Below are 27,833 nucleotides of genomic sequence, written 5' to 3' on the forward strand. Positions count from 1 at the left end.
AGGTTTAAAGTTTTTGTTACGTGGTCGTTGTCGTCGTCGTCGTCGTCGTCGTTGTCGTTGTTGGGTTTTTGTTTTGTTTTGTTTTTTTAAGAGAACTATGTGTAGTTGAGTTAAAGTTTCTAAAGGTTGTTCTAATATATGTGTAAAAACTCTTCCCTTTGCTGAACGAATGGAAAGACTAACTAAAATTTATCATAACTCTCAAAATAGTATTGATTCCTGAGAAGACACTTATTTGTTGAATTGGTGTTATTTTTATTTATCTTCAGATTATGTTTGGTATAAGTGTGTGCCTTTTCTGCAATTACATCTTTTTAAAAAGATTACCCTATTTAATAGCTTTTCCCTCTCCCCTTCAGAATTTGTAGCTGAATTGCAAGAACCAACTACAGTGCCATAGCGTGCTTTGCTAATTTTTCTGTTAGATTCTCCAAGCATGGCCTGTTTGTTCTTGGTCCCTGTAGTAGAATGGCACAAATGCCTCCATACTTCCTTTCACTTGGCAGAATGGGCACAGATTTACTCTGAGATAAGCCAACCTGGTCTAGTTGGCAAAAATTTTTTTTTAACAGTTCAATGTTGTATGTTTTGTTTTTTTCACTCAGATTCTCTCTCAGCCTAACCTGGTCCCTCCATTGGTAAGAGCCCCACATACTAACACCTTCCCAGCGCCTGTTCAGAGGCCACCAATGGCACTGGCCAGTCAGATGCCTCCTCCGCTGACCACAGGCCTCATGAGCCATGCTCGTTTGCCACATGTAGCCAGGGGTCCTTGTGGATCACTATCTGGAGTCAGAGGTAATCAGGCCCAGGCTGCGTTGAAGGCTGAACAAGACATGAAGGTTAGTACAGTGTTAACAGCCAACAGAGCAAGCATCTGTCTCTGAACCATGTCTTAAGATGCCTCTGGACCCATAACCACAAACCCAGGCATTCATTGTCTTAGCTAATTTAACCAAGCTAACTACTTTTATTCATTCCTTTTTGTTTTTCTTTTTTTTCTCCCTATTCCCCTTTTTTATTTATTTTTTATTTTTTTATTTTTTGTTTTTTTTGCAACTATAGTTAGCAAACAAGTTAACATTTTAAACTCTGGCAAAATGGATTGCTTATAAAATGAATATTTGAGGGAGATCTGAGTTTAGCTGCTATATTTTTGGAAGAACAAAAAATAATGTGGATTATTATAGACTTCCCATTTTCTTTTGTTTTTTTTTTTTTCCTTTGTTTTCTTTTTTATCCCTCTGCGCCCGCACTCCCCCCCCCCCCCGACTTAAGATATAAATCATGGTTATGTGAAAATTCGGAGTGGTTAAGAGATTTTACCTATCTTGATTTTTCTTCCTTCGTGAGTCATGCAAGTACAGTTTTCTTCTCAAACTGTTTCCATACCTTTTTTTTTTTTGCCTGCCACCTGAGTTGGCTGTATTCCACAACAGATTGTGCAGTTGTAGATGAAGAACTGAAAAAAGCACTTTGGGATCCTTCATAATAAAAGGCACTGATAAATGTGAGGTTTGCTGATGCAGAAGAGTGCCTTGAGGAGTCTGTGTGGGGACAGTTTTCCTAGCATAACCCTTACCGTCTGCCTGTGCAGCCAGCCGCCTCCATAGCTCTGTATTTACTTGGACTTGACTTCAGAGGTCTTAGTAATTTGGCCTGTTTTGTCACTATATATACGTGTATACACATCCATACATCGGGTCAGACTAGAACAGAGAAAGTTTGCTGCCTTCAAACAGGGCAGTGCCCATAGTGATGCTTTACTTTGAATCAGAAACATGTTTATGCTCATCCTTGTAGAAAATTCGGTTGACGAGCTGGTTTCGTTCCACATTGATATCCCTCATTTCTCATCCTGAGTAATCAAATTTAAAGACTACTCTGCAGTGAAACTCTTGTTAAATGTGATCTACTTTTATTAAGGCTGTGGGCCTAGGATTTCCCGCTGTTAAAAAGTGTGTAGGAATCTTTGGAAACTATTTGGCCATGGTTTCCTGTTGTTCCGTCTCCTTGGAACTTGATTTTCAGACCTTCCTTTGCTGGAAATCACATTAGAGTTTATAATGGGGTCGGGGAGGGTGAAACTTTCTTGAAATTGCTTTAGATCTTTATATAGTATAGGTTTCCTGTAGAACATGAAGGGCTCCTTGTTATGTGTGAGAGGTACAGAAACTTAAGTTTTAATTGTGTACGTTACAGTGGTATAATTTACAGATGACGTAAGTATATTCTTTGGGGGCTCATAGTCAGTAAAAGTAGGAAATTATTTTACAGCTCAGAATGTGGTAGGAGCTATCAGAACTTAGTGCTCAAGTGAAGTCGTAGTTACTAATTTCTGATGCTCTTCCCCTGCAGAAGAGAGCTGTGGGAAGAGGACTCAGCCACAAGACATTTGGTCCTAGGTGTTGGTAATGCCACAATATAAGTGCTTCCTTTTCGTTTTATTGTAGACCACATATTGATAACTAGAAGTTTTACGTGTTACGTATATCTGTCTTCAAATTTGCGAGCAGCCTCCCTAAATAGAATTTGATATCAATAAGTTTTGTTCCAGAAAAGTTACAGACCAACAGCAGTTTCTGTGTTGTTATTTTATAAGAGGGCAAACTTGGAAAATGTGGTGGGAGGTGGTTCTGTTTTCAAATTTTTTTTTTTTTTTAAAAATCACATGGAATATTTGCCGAGATAGGAAGAAATCTGTCCTTTAAGAGCTGAAAGATCATTGAGGTACTTCTGGTTTGGGCCAGACGTGGGGAGAACGGGTCTGTGGTCGGTAAAGAGTGAGCGGAGATGGACGGACAGGCTCCGCTCATGCTGCGGTGTTCTCAGTCGCTGTTTCTCATTTTTTAAGGCAAAGCAGAGAGCAGAGGTTCTTCAGTCCACGCAGCGGTTCTTCTCTGAACAACAGCAGAGCAAACAGATAGGAGGCAAAGCCCCGAAAGTGGACAGTGATTCAAGTAAACCTCCTGAGACACTGACCGACCCTCCTGGTGTCTGTCAGGAAAAAGTAGAAGAAAAGCCGCCCCCCGCACCCACCATAGCCACCAAACCTGTTAGAACTGGACCAATCAAACCTCAGGCGATCAAAACGGAAGAAACAAAATCTTAAAGGCTGTGGTTCATTGCAGGGGGTTGGGGGAGGGGAAAGGGGAACGAGGGAGAATGAAGTTGGATAATGCCAGCGGCCAGAGGGGTAAAATGGCCTGTGCCGTTATCCTGTCCAGAGCTGGGAGGTGCTCGGGGGACATAGGAGCAGTTGACACTGACACAGCCGCCGCTTTGGGAAAGGAGGCTTTGCTCGCGTGCACCTGCTGTGAATGCCCACCGTGCCGCTGGCCGTGCTGCTCCGGCCGGCATCCGTACGCAGGTTCGTGCGCACTTTCCTGCGGGGCATATCGTTTAGAACTGAAATCCTCATGGTTCGATGAAACACCAGAAGTAGGAGGAACACGACCCCGCAGAGGACTAGCCAGGCCCGAGCGAGGGGTACTCAGCTAATGCACTGGGTGTCGTGTCTTTGCTCCCTTATGTGCTTTGGGTGTGATGGTAGCATTTGTGGGCTTGGTGGTCGGGAACCGAAGATAACTGGTGCTGGATAGAGGAGCCTTATTTTGTATTACGGCAGCTTGCTATTTTTGTAACATTGTGATTGAGTTGAACACAATCAAAGTACAGGCCCTGATCTCCCCTTCTTCCTGGATGAGTGAGCAGGTGATGGAACGCGCTGTCCACACCCTTGGACTTGTCCAGGCGGGCGGGCTTTGGCTGCTGTTTCCGTCAGGAACGGTGCTGTGTTTCGGTTGCACCCGGAGCTTTGACGTGCTGCTTGGCATCTCCTTTCTTCCACAGAACTGTCACGTCTTCACACACGTGACAGATGGGGTAAAATACTAGTTTGAGTCTGGCTTGCCTCCGCTTGGCCAACTTCGTCTGAATCCAGTGGGGTTTTGTTTGTTCATTTGTTTTTAATGGTTTTTAACTGATGTTCATCAAGAGCAGTGAATACCTAGAACTGTGCCCTTAATGGAAGGAAATCCTGTCGAAGAAGGTGCATTTCTTCACCAGAGCTGTGTCATACCATCCTTTGGGCCCTCTGCTGGGAAAGTAGAATCAAGTCTCAAATAATGCCTTTTTAATTGTATCTTCTAGTATTATAGATGTAGGACAGTACTGTATCATACCTCTGTGAATGTAAAATACCTTGTACCTGCTTTATGATACGTATTAGTGACCGTGCTTTATCAGAGCTGTTTTTAATGACGTTATTCTAGAATGTTTTCTTTCCAGATGATGATTGAGAAGCTAATTAAAAAAATGGTGCCAGGTACCACAATAGTAACAGAACTTTGCTGTTTTCTGGGGTTTTGTTTTTTTACCTTTTTTTTTCTTTTTTATTAATGGAGTGTGCTGGATGTCTCTCTAATTTTGTTCAGATGACTGCAGAACCTGGAAAAGCTGTTGCTGCTATTGATGCATAACATACTGCTATTGGTCTTTTTATATAAATAAATAAATAAAAAAATATATATATATATACATACATATACATATATATATATAAATAATTTGAATTTTTGGAAACTTTAGCTGTGCTGTCAACTTTGGAAAAAGTATCCCAGTTGTACCGTGTTGGGTTGGCATTGTACAGAAATTAACAGCCATATTGGTCTAGAAATGTTAAACATAATTTTTTCCATTTGTACAGGGGTAACGCACTGTATTAAATATGTAAGGTCTTATCTACATGGGTTTGATTACAGAAACTAATAAAGTATTCTCTAAATAATGACTCTTGGAACTTCTAATCCATTCCTAAAATCTGGAACAAGAAAGTCTGTCCTGAACCAAAAATCGTCATCAAGAGTGCATTATGCTCTAAGAGAAGGTAATCATCTAAAGACTTGATTCCAACTTTTCAGAACTATAAAGTTTATTCAGTCAAAATAAATGTTGTCATGGAGGATAATAGTCAGGGCCTCTGTTCTCAGGGTTGCCATACTCCTTTTGAGAACAAATCTGTCAAGGAGGAGGAGAGAAGTCTTTCTGGATGATGTGAAGTGCTGAAAGTTGAAAGTAGTTTCACCATTCTTCAAGGCAGAAATCGAAGGGCCCAGAGTAGATGTCAGTACTTAACGTTTGTATTTCTCATATCTCCCCTGCACGTTCATAGCCCACGTAAGCAGGCTGCAAGGGTTTTGCTTTACTCATTTTGTAAAGTGAAGTGCTGAGGGATTTTAACTGCCTAAAATCCCATATCTGGAACACGTGGCCTCCAGACCCAGCTTTAGGAAAACTCGTAATCCGTAATCTGGCGACCTGTGTACCTTCTTTACTCCTGGATGGTGGAATTCACAAACATTTAGAGAACTCAAGTTCTGTGAGGCCCTACCTAGATGGCCAAGTTTTTCAGTCTGAAGGGTTTTCTCACAGTGGGCTCTCCATTGCTGGTGTGGCTAAGGCCAGGGTCCCAGACCAGTACCGAAAGTGCAGTAGTCACCGCTTCACACACTTGCTTCTCACAGAGTCACTTTAGTTGCTTCCCTCTTTCATGTTCTAACCCTTTAGTTCAGTCGTCCTAGGTGTTGGGATTTCAGAGCAACCACCTGTGTAGTTTGTGCTCCACGTTAGCAAGCAGCCGCGTGTGTGTGTTAACTCAAAACCATGAACACCTTAGACCCTTTGTTAGGTAGGATCATACGGGGGTTTCCCACCACCGCCCCCTTAAAAAAACGTATCCTGTGAAAGTGAGGTATTTATGTCAATGCTTCTCCACAGCTTGGTCCTGCAATTCTCACCTCTGGCTTTACTGGCATGTTCCTAGATAACCCAGAAGATGGTGGTGGTTAGATGGCGGCGGCGGCTTTAGTCTACTAACCCTTTGAATGTTTCTCTGCCCTTGAACCGTTCTGGTAAGGGGAAGAGGGTGTTTTTGTCCTTACTGTTTATAAATTGGGCTTAATGATGGAAGAATAATTGGGGGAAGCGGCCTAGGGAATGAGCATAATTTGAAAAGGCATTTAATTTGCTTATTTCCACAATGCAAATCACAGAGTGTAAAGTTCAACATACTCTCGGGTGGAGGCAAGATGCAGAAGATAGAACCGGAACGTGCTCTCGTGTAAAACACCTGAAAGGCCCATTAGGTCTCGAGTGTGTCCAGGGCCCTGCGGATCTCCTAGCTCGTTGGCGTCTTCAGTATTTCCACATGCCCTTTCCGGTCTCTTCCACCTGTAATCTGTAGTTAGCCACAGTTGACATGTTCATGGAAAACATCTTAATTTGTGTTTTAGGTGATTAGGAAATATCAGCCGTAAGATATGTGTGTGTGGAATGAACTAGACCTGGACCGTGAAATCCTAACATCAGACTGGCCGTCTTGACCTTGCACATTGCTGAAGGGAGTCCTCTGCTTGGCCCTTTTCCTCCTTCTCTGCGCTGCTCTTCGTTCATACCCTCAGGTGTAGGGTTGAGCCTGCTGTTGGCACTCAAGTAGTGGCTCTCCGTGGTTTTCCTGAAATAATCAGAAGACAGTGGTAACGTATTTCAGGCCAAGAGTACTACTGATTTTCAGTCCTTCTCAGGGTATGATGGCATGGGTTGGCAGGTCATGTTCAGCCTCCCACAGATGTGAAGCTCCTGTGATCTGCTATCTCTCGGATTCTTAAGCAGAAGCCCTCAGGTCTTGGGCGCCTGGCTGGCTCAGTCAGTAGAGCGTGTGACTCTTGATCTCAGAGCTGAGAGTTCAAGCCCCATACTGGGTGTAGAAATTTTTTTTTTTTTTTGGTCAGAGAGAGAGAGGGAGAGAGAGCAAGCACAGGCAGACAGAATGGCAGGCAGAGGCAGAGGGAGAAGCAGGCTCCCTGATGAGCAAGGAGCCCGATGTGGGACTTGATCCCAGGACGCCGGGATCATGACCTGAGCCGAAGACAGCTGCTTAACCAACTGAGCCACCCAGGCGTCCCTGGGTGTAGAAATATCTTGATAAAAGAAGCCCTCAGATCTTTCTAGACTGGGAAATCAAAAATTATGAATGCCTTAATTCCTTGATTTTAGGTGTGTATTGATTTTCCATCCACTCTTGATGAAGTCTGTTGCCATTTCTTAGGCGCCTGCTAGAGTCTTTTACGTAGGGTAAATACAGAATTCCTTTGAATTTTTACAGATACTGTCCCTCAGTTTTCCAGTTTTCCCCACACCTAATTTGACAATTTTTTAGAATGAAATCGGTAGAAATTGAATACAGACCTAATAGCCTACTAGCAGTGGGCGTCAGTATGAAATCTAGCAAGTGGTTAAAGTTTGCTTAAGACTTGCTAACGTACTCCAGATTCCAATGTAAGATTTTAAAAAAACATTTCCTGGTGGAGTCAAGATGGCGGAGAAGTAGCAGCTGAGACTACTTCAGGTAGCGGGAGATCAGCTAAATAGCTTATCTAAAGATTGCAAACACCTACAAATCCAACGGGAGATCGAAGAGAAGAACAGCAATTCTAGAAACAGAAAATCAACCACTATCTGCAAGGTAGGACTGGCGGAGAAGTGAATGGGAAGATAGACCGCAGGGGGAAGGGCCGCCTCCCGGCGAGCGGCGGAGCAGCGGAGCACAAAATCGGGACTTTTAAAAGTCTGTTCCGCTGAGGGACATCGCTCCAGAGGCTTAACCGGGGTGAAGCCCGGGCGGGGTCAGCACGGCCTCAGGTCCCGCAGGGTCGCAGAAGGATCTGGGTGTCTGAGTGTCGCAGAGCTCACAGGTATTAGAACGGGGAAGCCGGCTGCAGAGACAGAGCCGAGGAGTGACTCTCAGCTCGGGGTTACCTTGAACCGGTCGCAGGCTCGGTCAGCTCGGAGCGCGGCCGAAGGCCAGGGTGACGGGAGCAGTTGGGCGCTGTTCTCTGAGGGCGCACTGAGGAGTGGGTCCCCCGGCTCTCGGCTCCTCCGGGCCGGACACCGGGAGGCCGCCATCTTCATTCCCGTCCTCCGGAACTCTACGGAAAGTGCTCAGGGAACAAAAGCTCCCGAAAGCAAACCCAGCAAACCCGAGCGAATTACTCAGCCCGGCCCCGGGTAAGGGCGGTGCAACTCCGCCTGGGGCAAAGACGCTTGAGAATCACTACAACAGGCCCCTCCCCCAGAAGATCAATGAGAAACCCAGCCAGGAGCAAGTTCACCTACCAAGGAGTGCAGTTTCAATACCAAGGAGAGCGGCGGAATTCCAGAGGAGAAGAAAGCAAAGCACGGAACTCATGGCTTTCTCCCCATGATTCTTTAGCCTTGCAGTTAATTTTTTTTTCTTTTTCAATTTTTTTTTCTCTTCTTCTGCTAAATTTTTTTAACTTTTACCGTTTTCTTTTTTAACGTTTTTAAAATAGTTTATCTAATATATATACATTTTTTTCCTTTTTATATTTTTTATCAGCTTTATTTTTTTAATAGTTTTTTTTTTTTCTTTCTGAACCCCTTTTTATCCCCTTTCTCCCCCCTCACGATTTGGGATCTCTTCTGATTTGGCTAAAGCATATTTTCCTGGGGTTGTTGCCACCCTTTTAGTATTTTACTTGCTCCTTCATAAACTCTTATCTGGACAAAATGACAAGGCGGAAAAATTCACAACAAAAAAAAGAACAAGAAGCAGTACCAAAGGCTAGGGACCTAATCAATACAGACATTGGTAATATGTCAGATATAGAGTTCAGAATGATGATTCTCAAGGTTCTAGCCGGGCTTGAAAAAGGCATGGAAGATATTAAAGCAACCTTCACGGGAGATATAAAAGCCCTTTCTGGAGAAATAAAAGAACTAAAATCTAACCAAGTTGAAATCAAAAAAGCTATTAATGAGGTGAAATCAAAAATGGAGGCTCTCACTGCTAGGATAAATGAGGCAGAAGAAAGAATTAGCGATATAGAAGACCAAATGACAGAGAATAAAGAAGCTGAGCAAAAGAGGGACAAACAGCAACTGGACCACGAGGGGAGAATTCGAGAGATAAGTGACACCATAAGACAAAACAACATTAGAATAATTGGGATTCCAGAAGAAGAGGAAACAGAGAGGGGAGCAGAAGGTATGTTGGAGAGAATTATTGGAGAGAATTTCCCCAATATGGCAAAGGGAACAAGCATCAAAATCCAGGAGGTTCAGAGAACCCCCCCCTCAAAATCAATAAGAATAGGTCCACACCCCGTCACCTAATAGTAAAATTTACAAGTCTTAGTGACAAAGAGAAGATCCTGAAAGCAGCCCGGGAAAAGAAGCCTGTAACATACAATGGTAAAAATATTAGATTGGCAGCAGACTTATCCACAGAGACCTGGCAGGCCAGAAAGAGCTGGAATGATATATTCAGAGTACTAAATGAGAAAAACATGCAGCCAAGAATACTATATCCAGCTAGGCTATCATTAAAAATAGAAGGAGAGATTAAAAGCTTCCAGGACAAACAAAAACTGAAAGAATTTGCAAATACCAAACCAGCTCTACAGGAAATATTGAAAGGGGTCCTCTAAGCAAAGAGAGACCCTAAAAGTAGTAGATCAGAAAGAAACAGAGACAATATACAATAACAGTCACCTTACAGGCAGTACAATGGCACTAAATTCATATCTCTCAATACTTACCCTGAATGTTAAGGGGCTAAATGCCCCAATCAAAAGACACAGGGTATCAGAATGGATAAAAAACCAAAACCCATCTATATGTTGCCTACAAGAAACTCATCTTAAACCCGAAGACACCTCCAGGTTTAAAGTGAGGGGGTGGAAAAGAATTTACCATGCTAATGGACATCAGAAGAAAGCAGGAGTGGCAATCCTTATAGCAGATCAATTAGATTTTAAGCCAAAGACTATAATAAGAGATGAGGAAGGACACTATATCATACTCAAAGGAACTGTCCAACAAGAAGATCTAACAATTTTAAATATCTATGCCCCTAACGTGGGAGCAGCCAACTATATAAACCAATTAATAACAAAATCAAAGAAACACATCGACAATAATACAATAATAGTAGGGGATTTTAACACTCCCCTCACTGAAATGGACAGATCATCCAAGCAAAAGATCAACAAGGAAATCAAGGCCTTAAATGACACACTGGACCAGATGGACATCACAGATATATTCAGAACATTTCATCCCAAAGCAACAGAATACACATTCTTCTCTAGTGCACATGGAACGTTCTCCAGAATAGATCACATTCTTGGTCCTAAATCAAGTCTCAACCGGTATCAAAAGATTGGGATCATTCCCTGCATATTTTCAGACCACAATGCTCTAAAGCTAGAACTCAATCACAAGAGGAAATTTGGAAAGAACCCAAATACATGGAGACTAAACAGCATCCTTCTAAAGAATGAATGGGTCAACCAGGAAATTAAAGAAGAATTGAAAAAATTTATGGAAACAAATAATGAAAACACAATGGTTCAGAATCTGTGGGATACAACAAAGGCAGTCCTGAGAGGAAAATATATAGCGGTACAAGCCTTTCTCAAGAAACAAGAAAGGTCTCAGGTACACAACCTAACCCTACACCTAAAGGAGCTGGAGAAAGAACAAGAAAGAAACCCTATACCCAGCAGGAGAAGAGAAATCATAAAGAGCAGAAATCAATGAAATAGAAACCAAAAAAACAATAGAACAAATCAACGAAACTAGGAGCTGGTTCTTTGAAAGAATTAATAAGATTGATAAACCCCTGGCCAGACTTATCAAAAAGAAAAGAGAAAGGACCCAAATAAAATCATGAATGAAAGAGGAGAGATCACAACGAACACCAAAGAAATACAGACAATTATAAGAACATACTATGAGCAACTCTACGCCAACAAATTTGACAATCTGGAAGAAATGGATGCATTCCTAGAGACATATAAACTACCACAACTGAACCAGGAAGAAATGGAAAGCCTGAACAGACCCATAACCAGTAAGGAGATTGAAACAGTCATCAAAAATCTCCAAACAAACAAAAGTCCAGGGCCAGATGGCTTCCCAGGGGAATTCTACCAAACATTTAAAGAAGAACTAATTCCTATTCTCCTGAAACTGTTCCAAAAAATAGAAATAGAAGGAAAACTTCCAAACTCATTTTATGAGGCCAGCATCACCTTGATCCCAAAACCAGACAAGGATCCCATCAAAAAAGAGAACTATAGACCAATATCCTTGATGAACACAGATGCAAAAATTCTCGCCAAAATACTAGCCAATAGGATCCAACAGTACATTAAAAGGATTATTCACCATGACCAAGTGGGATTTATTCCAGGCCTGCAAGGTTGGTTCAACATCCGCAAATCAATCAATGTGATACAACACATTAATAAAAGAAAGAACAAGAACCATATGATCCTCTCCATAGATGCTGAAAAAGCATTTGACAAAGTACAGCATCCCTTCCTGATCAAAACTCTTCAAAGTGTAGGGATAGACGGCACATACCTCAATATTATCAAAGCCATCTATGAAAAACCCACCGCAAATATCATTCTCAATGGAGAAAAACTGAAATCTTTTCCGCTAAGGTCAGGAACACGGCAGGGATGTCCGTTATCACCACTGCTATTCAACATAGTACTAGAAGTCCTAGCCTCAGCAATCAGACAACAAAAGGAAATTAAAGGCATCCAAATCGGCAAAGAAGAAGTCAAACTATCACTCTTTGCAGATGATATGATACTATATGTGGAAAACCCAAAAGACTCCACTCCAAAACTGCTAGAACTTGTACAGGAATTCGTAAAGTGTCAGGATATAAAATCAATGCACAGAAATCAGTTGCATTTCTCTAGATATGCATATCTCTAGATACCTAGGAATAAACCTAACCAAAGAGACTAAGAATCTATACACAGAAAACTATAAAGTACTCATGAAAGAAATTGAGGAAGACACAAAGAAATGGAAAAATGTTCCATGCTCCTGGATTGGAAGAATATTGTGAAAATGTCTATGCTACCTAAAGCAATCTACACATTTAATGCAATTCCTATCAAAGTACCATCCATTTTTTTTCAAAGAAATGGAACAAATAATCCTAAAATTTATATGGAACCAGAAAAGACCTCGAATAGCCAAAGGAATATTGAAAAAGAAAGCCAAAGTTGGTGGCATCACAATTCCGGACTTCAAGCTCTATTACAAAGCTGTCATCATCAAGACAGCATGGTACTGGCACAAAAACAGACACATAGATCAATGGAACAGAATAGAGAGCCCAGAAATAGACCCTCAACTCTATGGTCAACGAATCTTCGACAAAGCAGGAAAGAATGTCCAATGGAAAAAAGACAGCCTCTTCAATAAATGGTGTTGGGAAAATTGGACAGCCACATGCAGAAAAATGAAATTGGATCATTTCCTTACACCGCACACGAAAATAGACTCAAAATGGATGAAGGATCTCAATGTGAGAAAGGAATCCATCAAAATCCTTGAGGAGAACACAGGCAGCAACCTCTTCGACCTCAGCCGCAGCAACATCTTCCTAGGAACATCACCAAAGGCAAGGGAAGCAAGGGCAAAAATGAACTATTGGGATTTTATCAAGATCAAAAGCTTTTGCACAGCAAAGGAAACAGTTAACAAAACCAAAAGACAACTGACAGAATGGGAGAAGATATTTGCAAATGACATATCAGATAAAGGGCTAATGTCCAAAATCTATAAAGAACTTAGCAAACTCAACACCCAAAGAACAAATAATCCAATCAAGAAATGGGCAGAGGACATGAACAGACATTTCTGCAAAGAAGACATCCAGATGGCCAACAGACACATGAAAAAGTGCTCCACATCACTCGGCATCAGGGAGATACACATCAAAACCACAGTGAGATCCCACCTCACACCAGTCAGAATGGCTAAAATTAACAAGTCGGGGAATGACAAATGCTAGCAAGGATGTGGAGAAAGGGGAACCCTCCTACACTGTTGGTGGGAATGCAAGCTGGTGCAGCCCCTCTGGAAAACAGCATGGAGTTTCCTCAAAAAGTTGAAAATAGAGCTACTCTGTGACCCAGCAATCGCACTACTGGGTATTTACCCTAAAGATACAAATGTAGTGATCCAAAGGGGCACGTGCACCCTAATGTTTAAAGCAGCAATGTCCACAATAGCCAAACTATGGAAAGAACCTAGATGTCCATCAACAGATGAATGGATAAAGAAGATGTGGTATATATATACAATGGAATACTATGCAGCCATCAAAAGAAATGAAATCTTGCCATTTGTGATGACGTGGATGGAACTAGAGGGTATCCTGCTTAGCGAAATAAGTCAATTGGAGAAAGACAATTATCATATGAGCTCCCTGATAGGAGGAAGTTGAGAGGCAGGACGGGGGTAGGGAAGGAATAAATGAAAAAAAGATGGGATCGGGAGGGAGAAAAACCCTAGGAGACTCTTAATCTCATAAAACAAACAGGGTTGGGGAGAGGGGGTATGGACATTGGGGAGGGTATGTGCTATGGTGAGTGCTATGAAGTGTGTAAACCTGGCGATAAACAGACCAGTACCCCTGGGGCTAGTAATACATTATATGTTAATAAAAAAATAAATTTGGAAACAAAGGATTAAAAAATAAAAATAATAAAGGGGAAAAAATAACACATTTCCTTCAACAGAGGAATCAGATACCATAGGAGGAGAAAATTTTTTCAGAACTGGAGAGTTTTAAGCAAGAGATGAGACTCCGGTAACATTAGGCGAGGGGTCAAGCATCAATTATGTATCAGTTGCCAGGGATACAGAAGTCAGTTTCTTACCTCAGCATAAGAAGCGGAGGAAGTCTGGTGGAGGAAGCGGAGATGCAGGCGGTGGCCTGAGGTCGGGCACACCTCCATCACTAGTGACCTATTTTCTGGATGCCTTGAGCCATCTTCTAGTGGAGACTCCCCTTCGCCCTCCATTTGTCTACATTGCTGATGTTTCTAAATACGATTAAGATCTTCTAAAGGGGGGCGCCTGGGTGGCTCAGTGGGTTAAGCTGCTGCCTTCGGCTCAGGTCATGATCTCAGGGTCCTGGGATCGAGTCCCGCATCGGGCTCTCTGCTCAGCAGGGAGCCTGCTTCCCCATCTCTCTCTCTCTCTCTCTCTCTCTCTCTGCCTGCCTCTCTGTCTACTTGTGATCTCTCTCTGTCAAATAAATAAATAAAATCTTTAAAAAAAAAAAAATCTTCTAAAGGCATTTAGGCACTACTAACCTGGCCTTGTTTCTCACCATTTCTTGACACACCCGCTAAGAAATAGTAGGATTGTTCGTAGACTTTGGTCTTCTCAGTTTCTGAGGGGGAAAAAAAACCAACAGTTTCCTCATCTGAAATGAAAAGGGAGCCCCCAGATGCATTAGTGTTCAGTGGGGAATTAGAGCAGGGACTTGTCATTCAGCAGGCCTGTGCTTCCAGATGAGTAAGTCTCAGGTCCAAGGACAGTGTAGAGGAGCAAAAAGGAGGGACAGATGGGTTCTGGCCTCCGGGTTTAGATTTGCCAAGAGGCAAAGTGTCCCATGTCGGTGAGTTCACACTGTTCTGTGTGGGAGGTACCCGGGGTGCTGACTTAGGGCTGTGGTTTTCGAGCTGGAGGTACACACAAGGTTACCGAGGCAGTTTTTAATACTTGTTTGGCTAAGGGATTCAGTGGCTCCTACAAAATGTAAGTATTAACATAAATTAACCAGTGCCGAGGAAGAGCTGCTGTCAGACTGTCAGTACGGGAAGCTGGAAAGCGTATGACACCCAGAGTAAAGGGATGCTCCCACAGAAGTTGCTAGTGCTCCCTACAGCCACGGTGGGCTGGGGGGTTGGGTATTGGATTTCTGTAGTCTGGGATAGAAAAGGATGTTACAGATTTTCCTTTTCCTTTTTTTATTTTTTTTTAAGATTTTAAAAATTTGACACAAGGAGAGATCACAAGTAGGCAGAGAGGCAGGGGAAAGCAGGCTCCCTGCTGAGATCATGACTTGAGCCGAAGGCAGAGGCTTAACCCACTGAGCCACCCAGGTGCCCCCACAGATTTTCCTCTTAAATGGCTAAATTACCAGACTTTATATCCAGCTTAAAGCCTCACAGGGAAAAATGGAGTTACTCATGAACATTGTTGCTTAATCCCCTCCGTCCCCCAGCAGTCAAGAATCAGGGCCTGGTTCAAGGTACTTGAATTTTAACCTTTGTCCCAAAGGCACTTCGGGGTGTGATCAGGGCGCACGTGAGGCAGGCCCACTCTCACCCACGGGGACAGTACCCGCTGCTTTGTGTTCCAGAAGCACTGGTGCAGCAGCGGCCAGACGGCAGGTCCCAGAAAAGCACGATTCCACAATCCCGAAACTCAGTGTTTAATCAAAGAGCCGGAGGGTGGGAAAGGTGGGAGAGTGCTGCTTCCTTCCCTGGTGGCTTAGGTTTCTGACAGGACAGCCTCGCCATTAGTGCCAGACCGTGCTCCTCTCCCTTGGGTGCCATCCATCCCTCTAATACAAAGGCTTTCCCCAAGTATGTTTTGACCAGATGTCACAGGAAAAAAGTAGTGGTAACAAAGGGTAGTATCTTTGGTCCCACACGCCCAGAGTGAGCTGCTGCTTCCTGCCACGTCTGCATAAAAATCGCCAACATCCGCAAGGGGCCCGTGTGCCCAGCACTGCTCGATGGACATGGAGCAGCTGACTCTTCCCAGCGTCCTTGTAGGTGGTGTTTTGAGTCTCACTTGCGCCTTAGATGGATGAGACATGTGGCGCCTGGAAGGGCTCAGTCCGGTTAAGCCTCTGACTCTTGATTTCTGCTCAGGCCATGGTCTCAGGGTCGTGGGATCGAGCCCTGCCTCGGGCTCCGCCCTCGGGGTGACGTGGGCTTGAGACTCTCTCTCCCCTCCCTCTGCCCCTCCCCCCCTTCCCTCTCTCTAAATAAGTAGAATCTTAAAAAGAAAAATAAATAAAAGTTTAATGGGTTTGTTCTTCTGTCACAGGGGTGTATCCCCTCCTCAGACCAAGAACTTCTAAACCCACGGGGCCCAGAGTTGCAGGGATGAGAAACCCAAAATCTCCAGGTCGGCCCTTGGTTTCCAAAAGGTCAGGGTCCGTCCATGCTGCCACCAGGTGCTGTCACCCATAACTCAGCAGCTCCGATGACAAACACCGTCTTCGCTTCTGTGGGTCAAGGACACAGGTGCAGGCCCTCGAGGTGCTTGAGGCTCGAGGTCTGTCCTGAGGGCTTCGAGGCTCTCGACAGGCTGCAGCCTCGTTTTAGGGCTCATGGGGAGTCCGTCCCCTCCCGAGGCCACTCTTGGTTGTTGGTGGGCCTCCGTCCCCTCGTCACTGGGCCTCCCCATTACGGCCGCTGGCTTCAAAGCAATCAGGCCAGCAGGAAGCCCCCCAGACAGAAACCACAGTCTTCCTGTACCGTCGTCCTGGAAGCGACAGCCCGTCGCGGCTGCCGTGTTCTCTTTCTCAGGAGCCAGTCCCCAAGTACGCACGCGGGCGGAGGTGACACGAGGTCGGGAACGACAGGAGGCCAGGGCCCTCAGGGATCTAGGAGCTTCCTGCCACACGGTCACGGCGCCTCTCCGGATGGCATGTAGCGTTTGCAGTCCCGTTGCCGAGCTCCGACCAGGCAGCCGAACCCCCGTGGTGTCCAGTCTCTCCTGGGGCCGCCTGTGCCCGACCCCCCGTGCAGTAAGGGACCAGATGCCCAAAAACGACTGCTGGGACCATTTCCCGTCATCACCGTCGTGCGGGGCCACCCCGGCCACCGCCGGACGACAGAACCAGACAGAGCTCTGTCCTCCCCCCGCTGCCCCGGGGCGAGACTAGGGAAAGGCGCTGCTGTGTTGTGCGCGGCCGCCGTGGGCCCGGGCCGCCCGCTTGGCCCCTCAGGCCACGTGAGCACATCGGGGTGCGGCCCGGGTGTCCCCATGGGGCGCTGCGGGGCTGCGCAAACTCAGCACCCCGAGGGGCCGCAGAGCTGCTGAGACAGGCAGCTCGGCCATGTGCTCGCTTCCGCTGCCAAGGTCGGGGCTCGGCCGCTCGCTCGGGGACTCCGCCGCGGACGGCCCTGGCCGTGGTTCTGCTCCCGGGGCTCGGCACCCGGCAAGCGGCCCCTTCGCCCGCCGGCGCCCCTGGAACCGGGAGCCCCCCTGGCTGGAGCTGAGCCCCGGGCTGGGAGGCCGCACCCGCTCCAGAAGCTGCTCCCAGCGGGCGCGCCGTCGGGCCGGGCCGGGCCAGGCTGGGATCCGGGAGGCCAGTCCCGGGCGCCGCAAAGAGCAGCGACGAGAGGCGGGAGGCACGGTACCGTCCTTGGCAGCGCCCCGGACCGCTGGGCCCCCGACGGCTGCCCCGGTGCGGTCGGTGCACCCCACCCGCTCGGACCAACACGACCCGGGCCGTGGCCGCAGCCGTCCTGGAATGTCCACCGTGGTCTTCGGTGTGGCTTCTGCAGAGGCCGGAGGGGCGCCTAGAATGGGGAGGTTCAAGGAACCGCCACCCCCGGCCCTTCAGGCTTCTAGGGAGAGCATCAGTCAGGGCTGTTGCCGCCTCCCCACGAGGTACTGACTGTGATGGCCCGGATGGGGCAGCTCAGCCTTTCCCACCGCGAGGGCGCGTCCCCCGGCCCCCAGCTAGAGTCCCGCCAACCTGCCAGGGCGTCCGTCCTGGTCCCACACACCAGCCACGGATGGACCCCATGGCCTCTCCGTCCCCCCAGCTCTAACACAGCGACCGTGCTGACACCTGCAGCCCAGCAGCAGGCTGAATCCCGGGTCGAGTTCGTCAAAGCGGGTCTCCCCAGCGTCGGGCCACTTGACTGAGCGAGTGGCCCTGGGTCCCTCCTGGCAGTCATCACCGCGGTTTTCGGCCCCTCCTCCCGCTGACTTCTTCCAGTTGGCAGCATTCCAGGTCCGGAAACTGAGCAAAGAGACGGTGACTTCACATGGACACAGCGGCCACTGAGTGGTTTGTCACTGGTTTGTGGCCTGCCCGGCTTTCCTGGGAACGCTGTGCTCTAGTAACCGCCTCTGCAGTTCTGCGGGGATCGAACCAGCTGCAGCTCTGATCTTGCTGCTCATGATGGTAATTTTTTCCACCAGTTTGGGATCGTGGCACTCGACTAGCTGACCTCTTGTTCCATTAAGCACTTTGCTCGCTGCCCTGTGAGGCCAGTTCCAATAACCGCATCTCCCACCGTCAGCCCCGGCCTCCAGAGGACAGGACGGCCGCCCCTGAGCTTCCCAGTGATGCCACAACACTTCCATGCAGTCCTTACTTTGTCCCTTCGGTGAAACGAGTATCCTCCAAGCTCACCCACAGAGCGTACCCAAGGGCTGAGTTTTCTGCCCTTATCCAGGAAATCCAGTCTGCAGTGCCCACATCTCTAATCCTTCTGTTCCCTTCTTCCATTTGTTCCAGAATTTCTACTTTATTTAATGTGGGCCGGCCCTTTCCCCTGGGTTCCCAGAGCCATCACTGGAGCAGGCAAAGATGACCTCTAGGTTTGAGACTCAAACAGCCGAAAGGAAGGGGCTGCCATTAAAAGAAATGGGGAAGACAGTTGGTGGGACACGTGTGAAGGAGTCGAGTAGAGTTCAGTCTTGGACATGTCACGTGTAAATGGTTATTAGCTAAATGGAGATGCCACGTAGGCAGCTGGTGTGTTCATCTGGAATCCGGGGACAGATCTGGGCTGGAGGCAGATGGATGCCATCGTCCTATGGATGGTAATTTCAACGATGCAACTAAATGAGATCGACAGGGAGATGGGTGTGGAGAACAGAAGAGATTCAAAGACTAAGCCAGGATGCTCTAGTGTTAAGAACCTAGGAAGAGGCAAAAGGAACTGAAGGAGTGACCAGTGAGCTTGGAGAAAGTCAAGGAAAAAAATGTCTCCAGGGCAGAGGGCTCCATGGTTTCCAGTGCCACAGGTACAGGGTTGATGGAGCATGAAGTAAAGGAACCGGAGAGAGCAGACACAGACAAGTCTTTTCCAAGAGATTTTTGCCTATCTATTGTGTGGTGGGAAACAGTGGGTCCAAGAGGGGGTTTTAAGATGGGAGGAAATACCGTGTCTGTGCACTGCTGGGAAAGAGCCGGCGGAGAGGGGAAGGAAAGCTGATGTCCGGGGTTGGGAGGGGGGGGACTGCTAAGCAAAGGCCTGGGGGGGGGGCGGTGACAGAGGATGGCGTTTGGCGCCCGAGGGTGAGGGCAGCTTTGGAAAAAGTGTTCACCGGGTCAAGGGCTCACCTGCAGGCGCGGGAGAGGAGGCGAAGACTTCGGGCGACGCGCTTCGAAGACTCTCACCACGGCTTCAGTTTTCTACACTGACTGAGGACAGGGAAGAAGTGTCTTGAGGTTTGAGCTGGGAGCTTTCATGGCCTGGATGAGCTCCCACCTGAAGTCTGCAGTCCCGCTGTCAAGCGGGACTAGTCACCAGGCTGTGTTTCTCTCGGGCACACACAGCTGCAGGAGGCGAGCGGGCCTCAGGCCAGCACTCGGCCAAGCAAGCAGCGGCCCGGGGAGCTGAGCAGCCGGCGTGGGACTCAGGTGTCATGCTGGTCAGTGCTGCTCGTCCTACGACCTGCAGACATCACACCCCGGGTTTGTGAGGTTCACAGCGATCATGGCTGAGTCACGCATGGTTTGCAAAGAGGGCTGGAGCCACATGCTTCTATTGTCGCAGGGATGGCCAAGGAATGGCGTCCCTAGACTCTCCGGGTCACCTCCTCCTGTGAGGCTCAGCCCGGTCCCCCTTCCTGTTCTTCCGAGAGGATTCCCGTCCCTCGTCTGCCACGTGGACCCGCCCAGCAGATCCCATCACTGAGATCAGCTCCCTGTGTGTGCCACGGATGTCACCAAGAGAGCCCGGCAGAAGGTTTGCTGCCCCTATTTCAAATGAACAATCATGTTGTAGTTGTGTACTTGTTGTTTCTAGAGAACACAGGTTCTCGCTGTATCTTACACACTCATTTGTTTTGTGGGTGGACCAGCTTGGTTGTTAAGCTTCCACACTTTGACACCAGGCAGCCAATGTTCTGAATCCCAGCTTTGCAAGTAGCCGCGGCCTTCCGCTGGGGTCCATACTGCGGTCGGTGTGAAGAAAGACCCCCTTTTCCTGCCATGCTGCTGCTTGCGCATCCAGACTGGAAACTTCAGGTTTGGGTGTCACAATTCCTAGAAACGTATCTTCGATGCGTATGGCCCTTCATGAAGGATACGTGGTGTGGCAGACGGGTTTGCGGTGCGCTGAATCGTTCTAGACATATCTGCACCACATCAGACTGCCCCCGCGTTCCTATCTAAAGCTGAAATGTTGTCCCCCAAGCCGCTGTGTCTCAACAGCAGCAAACAAACACAAAACAGACCATTTTAAGAAGTCAGTATAGTCACTGTGTCTCTTCTGGAGTTGACGTGCGATAGTTGCTTCTGACATTATTCAAACACCATACAGACGTTTGTTTACATTTTGGAAAACCCTCCAGAGTTTAAGACTTGGGTAATCGTAGGTAGGGCCGGAGGAAACAGATGGGAACACAATGCTGTTGCGGGTTCTGACTCAGGGTAAGTCATTGTTGGGCTCCCACTAGGATCTCCATGCTCTGCCAGGCCCTGGGATGGGAAGGAAGGGAAAATGGACCTTCTGCTTTCAAAAAGTATGTTTGTGAGGAAGAGGCTTACATTCCAGCTATTCCGTGCAGGGCAATCTGTGTACACGCATAGATTCATAGTCATCCTGGGGCTAAATATATTTACACATTTACATACGTCCTGGGGCAGATACTTAAACACTTTAAAATGGGCGCGGGGGGGAAGGTAAAAATGAAGGATTTTTGTAAGTATTTTCTCACCCATCACTACTGCCCTAGTAGTTTCTCCCCTTTTACAGGTAAGAAAACCGAGGCTCATAGATGCTAACTCGCTTCCCCGGGATCACTCAGTGCTCCAAAGCCAAGGCACCTGCCGCCTCATCAGGAAAGTGGGAGCAAGGGCGGTGCCGTCTTCTCCCTGCAACATCTGTGGGGATTCCTCATCAAGGTCACGTTTGCAGGGAGAAATTTGTGTCAGCTGCTACCTTCCCATTAACGCCAGTTCCGAGAGAGCCTGACTCCATGGGGATAAAAGACAGAAGAAGTGGGAGCTGACGGTGGTGGCATTTTGGTCTTTTCCTTCCCTGCGAGGTGCTGTCGCTGACATGTGGGTCCAGAGTTTGTAACAGGGGCACTTCTCCCCGAGACCATGAGCTGAAGAGTGGAACGGGTCCCAGACTGAGCTGAGTGGGGGTCAAAAGGTAAATCAGTCGGGCGACCTCCCGAGAACAAAGTTTTCCAGCCAGAAGAACAGACTGGGGAGGTCAGGCCCTCCCCGGTCGGGCCACAGGGTCACCTCAAGAGTGTGGCAAGGGTCCCGGAATGGAGACTCCTTGCCTATTCCTTGGAGAGGGCTCGTCTGTGGGGCAGAAATCCAGGGTCGCTGGGCTGGGTGGTGGAGTCTTTGCAGCCAGGCAGGCCCAGCTTCAGATTCCAGCTGTGTCCCGGGGAAGCTGCCCCCCTCCTCCCCAGCTCAGTCTCCCCATTCATTCAGCCCGGGGCCCAGAACCTCATTCGCACAGTGACTGGGTCTCCAAAGAGAGAGGGTAAGAGGACATCGCAGGGTAGCCAGCACTAAGTGGGTGGCTGCTGTGACCTTCTGTGTCAGTGCCATGTCCCCAGTGTCTCTGCCATGTGCTCCTCTGTCAGCCCCAGCTTGGCCCATGGCCCTTTCCTCTTCTTTTTAAAAAAATTTTATTTTTATTATTATGTTCAATTAGCCAGCATACAGTTTCTTGTTCTAAAGGGCAGGTAAGAAGGTAAACGCTCCGGAAGAAAGCCGGCAGGTGTCAGTGATGGCAAACAGCCCTGGGAGGGGAGGGCTCCGTGGGAGTAGGGGAGGGACCCAGCTGTGCAACCTGGGGAGAAAGCCGTCGCCTCTCTGGGCCTCCATTTCCCCAACTTTTACCTTGGGGATCATCTTACCTCGATTTTGAAGAAGTATCTGCCTGGGGACCGTCGGGTCCCGGGTGTGGGGTGGCTGGGCTGTAGGGAGGCCCCACTGAGAACCCAGCAGCAACGAGCTGGGCAGCACCCACGTCTGGCCTGAAGACCGACTACTGGCGCTTGTGTTCTAGATTCAGAGGTGCCGACGGCCGGGAGTCCTTGAGTCCTCGGAGTGCAAGGCCATGGCTCAGAAGAGCCCCGCAGTCCACACCAACAACCTGCCCTACGGAGACCTGGCCTCCGAGGTGACCAGGCGCAGAGTCACCATGGCTACGGGGTAGGTGAGCGCTGTCCCGTGCGCAGGGGCGCAGGGGCGAGGGGTGGGACGCGGATCCCACCCGCCGCCGCAAAGGGCTGCAAACCTGGTGCGCTGCGCTCAAGCCTGTGCACCTGTTGCTTCAGGGCGTATGTTATGGGCGAGAAACCGCCTTGTCCCCCATGTCGAAGCCGACTTCTGTGGCCTTTCAGCAGGCGGGGAAAGCGGCGCGGGGATGGGCTTCAGATCTGGGGCTCTTCGTCGGGGGTGGGGGTCGTGTCCGGCTCTGGATGCAAGGGGCGATGCGCCCCCCCCCCCCCGATGGAAACGCGGGACTTTGCAAAGTCTGGGCACAGCCTGGTTCCCAGCGGCCGAGAGCTCCCCGCAGGCAGCCCTGCCCTCTCCTTCACCGCGGCCTGGCGCCCAGCACGGGCCGGCTCGGACCCCCACCCCACTGCCTGACACCCTCCCCTGACGGTGGGCTTGGCGCATACAGTACAGGGGGCCTGGTGCGATTTGTATTTTAAATCAAGCGCACAAAGGGTTTTGGCTTAAGGACGTCCGTGCAGCATCTGTGATATGCTCAGAGTAAAAACTCAGGTGTTTACCCGAAATTCGGATCTCAGGGGGCGCCCTGTATTGTGATTTGCTGACTCTTGATGAGCCCATGATGTCCCGTGTGGAGTGTCCTGTCCTCTCTCTGGTCCCAGGTCCCCAGATCTAGTCGCGTGCCCAAGACCTCTGCTATTTAAAAGTGAAGAAAGATTAGGATTCCAGTTTCGGTGAAAACCAGCCCTACTGAAATAGATGTCCGGCTGGAGGCAGCTCCTTTGCTGCCTGTGTGTGGGGGGGTTTGGGGCGGTCGGAGGCTTTCCCGTGGGGGGATGGGCTCTACAAGCTGGAGGAAGGGGGACGGGCTTCCTCGCTCACTTGCAGCAAATGCCACCATGTTGCGATTTCTTGTGTTAATCCGTTTACGAGTTACCTTCTCTAGTCTCCATGAATGGAACCCCCAAAAGAGACCAACAGCCTAGAAACTTCTGCCAAGAAACCTGGCTTGAACTCCTAATAACGCCAAGTGTGAGTAAACAACAAAAATTGGCCAAGCTAACACTTGTCGTGTGAGTTCTTTGTCAGGTGCGGTATGAACGTAAGAACAATGGCTTTATTAAAACTGATACTTAGTTGGCCAAAAAATAAAAATTGTCTTGAAATATGGACCTCCATCCAGTATTACTCACAATGCTTCTTGACCTTAGAGTCTGCGGGGGAGGGATGTATGACCTTGGCGAACTGATAAAAACAAAACAAAACAAAACAAAAACCTTAGGTACAATGTCCTATCTATAGAAGCGGGATGTTGCAAAGCTGCACTGACAGGGGTGCACGGCAAGTCTGACACCCCCAGTTGACCTCGTGAGCGTGGGCCTTGTCCCCGGGGGGCTGTGGTCCCTCTGCTCCAGTGTTTGCTGAAGAAGGAAGAACGTCCAGAACTCTGAGGCCTCCCTTAACCCCCTCTCCGCCACTTCCTGTCCCTTCAGCAAAGTTAGGGGTCAGTTCTGACTGGGGGGTACAGCAATGAGCTTGTGGAGTCCAGGTCTGCCTTGTACTAGCCCCGTGACTGGGGTGAGTCCCCTCTAGCTCTGCCGCCTCGGCTGAGAACTCATCGTGAGGTGTGGCTGTGAGCCTACGGGTAGAAGTTTCTAGCTCCAGGTGCCTGACTCCTCAAGCCCTTGACAAGCTAGTCTTCTCCTCTTGAAGATGGGGTCAGCCCCGGCCTGAGCAGGATGGGAACACACTGGTAGAACCCAGAGAAAGGTAGGCTAGCCTGCAGGTTTGGGGGATCACAGGGCAGAAGTTAGGCAGAAAGGAGGAACAGAGTGAACTTAAGGCTGAACTGGGCAGGGGTGCCTGGGTGGCTCAGTCAGGTGAGTGACCAGTTAACTCTTGGTTTCGGCTTGGGTCGTGATCCCAGGGTCATGAGATCAAGCCCCCTGTGGGGCTCTGAGCGCAGTGGGGAGTCTGCTTGGGGTTCTCCCTCTCCTTGCCCTCTGCCCCTCCAACCCATAAAGAAGTTAATTTAAAAAAATTTTTTTTAGAAAAGCTGAACTGGCCAGAGGCTAGCTGGAATGAGAGAGAGAGAGAGTGAGAGCCTGCACTCAGCTGACATGACCGGGCACAGGCTGGTAGGGCTGGACCCACGGGGACAGCTGGGCTCTGAGAAGAGCGGAGTGGTGACTGAAACCTGGCCAGAGTCCGTCTCCCTTCTGCCAGCTGATAGCTCTGTAGGCCTTGGTAGAGGAGTCAGGAAGGACGTCCTTCAGCGTGATGACTGGTTCTCTCTGGGGTCCGGGGTTTCCTTTTTTCTGTTCTTTTCTTTCTTTCTTTTTTTTTTTTTCCCCAGAATCCTGTGTATTTCAAAAAAAAAAAATTCACTCTGCCTTTCCTCCCAGAGAAGAGCTCTCTACCAAGAAAAGTGATGAAGCCGGGGAGATGCCCCCCACTCTGGATTTGGAGCAAGGCCCTGCTGGCATGGCTGGCCCTTCAGAACCTCCCGCGCCGCCTCCTTCCCCCGCTGAAGACTGCAGAGTCTGAGCCGGCTGTGAGAGCCCTTCAGCAAAGTCGGGGGGTCTTTGAAGACGGTCTTGGAACATCTTTGTTCTTTCTTTCCTCACGATCGGATCATGGCTGAGTGGTGTTTATCCTCACGAATGCACTGGGGCAATCTTTTTTTTTTCAAGCCAAGTCAATGATTTACATCCACATTTGAGCTTTCATTTGCCTTTTTCTATGGAAAGTCATCAATTGTATTTGAATTTAAAAAAAAAAAAAAGAGGCTTCAGTGTTTGTTATTAAATCGGGTTGGTGAAAAGTCCAGGAATCTGTGACTTTAAAGAACAGTGCTCCAGAGAACCATGAGAGATTTGGGTTTGCAAAGCTCAGCCGGGGACATTACAGTTTTGTGGCCTGTGCACTCGTTTAATTGAGCTGTTGTGTCTGCTGGTGCCGGGCTGATTGTCGTGCACATTGAAGGACCGTATTTCCAAGCTGTGCTTCTAGGAGATTTAAGTGTATTTCAAACGCTGTAGCAGAAGAAACCCAAGCTGAAATGAAGCCAAGTGCAGAGTGGGAGAGAAGTCTTGTTCAGATCCGTGGTCAAGACTCTGCACCCACCGCACCCCCAAAGTACTTCTAAGGACTTCTGAGGCTCGTCGGAGCAGTTTGAAAACATCAAAATGTGATCATTCCTCTCAGGTCATGATCTCAGAGTCCTGGGACCGAACCCCACTTCGGGCTCTCTGCTCAGCGGGGAGCCTGCTTCTCTTGCTCCCCCCACTTGTACTCTTTCTCTCTGTGTGTCAAATAAAAATAAAATTTAAAAAATTTAAATCCGTATATGAAAAATATCCTGATGTGCTCTCTTCTTAAAAAGTATTTATTTTTCAGAGAAAGAGCAGAAGCAGGGGAGCAGCAGGCAGAGGGAGAAGCAGGCTCCCCGCTGAGCAGGGAGCCCGATGCAGGACTTACTTGCAGGACCCTGGGATCATGACCTGAGCCAAAGGCAGACGCCCAACCGGCTGAGCCACCTGGGCGTCTCCTGAGGTGCTATCTTTTATTTCATCTACTTCGTAGGGTCCCTGGGGTGTCCTCTCTCCAAGCCTGTCCTTAAAAATGTACTCTGGCCCCCCACCTGACTGCCTTTGATCAGATCAGCTTCCTTGCAGCAGCACGGGGCAGGGGTCGGGGGGAGCGTGTGTGGAGCCCCTGTCCTCGCCAGCTGGGTGCTCCGTATAGTTCCGACCTCCTCCGTAAGACGACGAAACAAACCTGCACTGTCCAGTAGGATAGCCAGTAGCCACGTGTGGCTACTTAAATTTAAATTCATTAAAATTAAATAAAATTCAGTTCCTCAGTTGTGCTAGCCACATTTTCGCTACTCAGGAGCTTTATGAGACTAGTGGCCACCATACTGGATGCTGCAGATCTAGAACACGACTAACGTTACAGAAAGTTCTACGAGACCGTGCTGGAACAGAGGTTAAGTGGCATGGCAAAGGTCAAACGGCCAGTTAAGAATAGAATCCAGGAAGGCAAAAGTAAGAAAGACTAACCATTGTGGTATTTTATTTCCAGTTCTTTTGTTTTTTTAAGGTTTTACTTTTAAGTAATCTCTACACCCACCCCAATATGGGGCTTGAACCCACAACCCCAAGATCAAGAGTTGCATGTTCCACCGACTGAGCCAATCAGGAGCCCCTCCAGTTATTTCGGAACAAGTTCCAGGATGTTTTTTCTGTTCACGTATTTGTTTAAAAAAAATATGGGTTAAAAAGGGCACCCGGGTTGCTCAGTCAGTTAAGCATCTGCGTTCAGCTCCGGTCAAGATCCCAGCGTCCTGGGATCGAGGCCCACACGGGGCTCGCTGCTCAGCATGGAGCCTGCTTTTCCCTCTGCCTGCCGCTCCCCCTACTTGTGCACGCTCTCTGACAAATATTTTTAAAATTAAATTGCTAGAAAAAAGACTAAAAAGAATAATATAAAAAATATTGGCTACTATGTGAGCCAAGCACTGCTCTAGGGACTTCTCACTGAACAAAACCGTCAGTTCCTGACCCCAATTCCTGACCCCATGGAATGTGTTTTTGGTTCAAAACCGCCTATGGAGCTTCCCAGGTGAAATCTGAAGCCAGTCCCAGCGTGCAGGAGGCGGTGTGGGGGTGGGGGGGCGGAGAAGGGGAGAGCCAGGCCCCCCCACCCCCACCCCCAGCATGGTAGGGGGCAGACTTCACAAGCACAGGGCGCTCCCACACAGGCTTGTCTTGGGTGGCAGCAGGATGACAGGACCCTTGCATAACTGGCCACATCTCAAAAGTTTATAGAGAGGCCTCAGGTGCGTCTGCCCTGCAGGTGTCTTCAATACCCCCTCACCGCATCCAGGCTGCGCCCTCGGAGCCGCCCCGGGGAGGGGGAGAGGCCAGCACGAGCCACATTCCAGCGCAAGGAAGGGAGGTGAGGGGCCTCTGCACCGTGTCCAGCTCCGGGGAAACCCGCGATCCCCTCCTGGGGAGGAGCTTCCCCAGTCCTCCACCCCTGATGACCGTGGCCACCCTTGCAGGCTTGTGAGCCACCCCCTCTTCCCAGATGGGTCCTGGGTGGTCAGCAGGGGCTTCAGGGACTTCAGGGGCCATCTCCGGGGTGGCCCCTGTGCGGGCTGGCTGGGGCACGGGAGGCACACGTCACAGCCACAGCACGGGCACATGCAAGAGAAGTCACTGATTCAGGCACTGATGCCTGAAAGCAGTGACACCTTTTTCTGCAACAGCCTCTGATCTGAGTTACTGGTTTATCAAGTCCCCTAAGCCGGATCAATCAGGGTGTTCCTTTGTGTCACGTGATTGAGTAAAGACGACCCGTTAGCAGACTCCTCGGGTATGAACACCATGTTCTATCCGAATAACCCTGAGATGACTTCAGCGTTTCAGTGTTCAGAAAAGATAGGCTTTGTCTGCTAGTCTTTAAGACTTGCTGGCTGAACTTATTTTTTTCTTTTTCTTAAAGA

The 27,833-nt window shown here is 48.5% G+C and overlaps 2 protein-coding genes across 18 annotated transcripts in view; both read left to right on the forward strand.

Annotated features, from left to right (window-relative positions):
• The window catches only part of PRRC2C (proline rich coiled-coil 2C), a 97,539-nt gene extending 92,747 nt beyond the window's left edge, over positions 1-4,792 (forward strand). For 6 of the 16 annotated variants that reach the window (XM_047703728.1, XM_047703730.1, XM_047703734.1 and 3 more), the window contains 2 exons: positions 606-842; positions 2,855-4,792. In XM_047703728.1, the coding sequence (XP_047559684.1) occupies positions 606-842; positions 2,855-3,112 (495 nt within the window). In that variant the 3' untranslated portion in view covers positions 3,113-4,792. Of the gene's footprint in view, positions 1-605; positions 843-2,358; positions 2,657-2,854 lie in introns of those variants that run through there. The other 10 variants (XM_047703738.1, XM_047703739.1, XM_047703740.1 and 7 more) reach the window with 8 other exon arrangements.
• A 17,407-nt stretch (positions 4,793-22,199) lies between these two features.
• Positions 22,200-24,896, forward strand: MYOCOS (myocilin opposite strand). Of its 2 annotated transcripts, none has more exons than XM_047704532.1 (2): positions 22,200-22,294; positions 24,727-24,896. In XM_047704532.1, exons 1-2 carry the CDS (start codon positions 22,200-22,202, stop codon positions 24,866-24,868), a joined length of 237 nt encoding a protein of 78 aa, XP_047560488.1. In that variant the 3' UTR covers positions 24,869-24,896. The 2 variants fall into 2 exon arrangements, 1 of the variants encoding a protein (XP_047560488.1); XR_007123010.1 differs by lacking the exon at positions 22,200-22,294 and adding an exon at positions 23,967-24,091 and having other exon boundaries at positions 24,727-24,861.
• The last annotated feature ends 2,937 nt before the right edge of the window (positions 24,897-27,833 follow it).

The sequence above is a fragment of the Lutra lutra genome, chromosome 15 (assembly GCF_902655055.1).
Source record: "Lutra lutra chromosome 15, mLutLut1.2, whole genome shotgun sequence".
Classification (NCBI taxonomy): domain Eukaryota; kingdom Metazoa; phylum Chordata; class Mammalia; order Carnivora; family Mustelidae; genus Lutra; species Lutra lutra.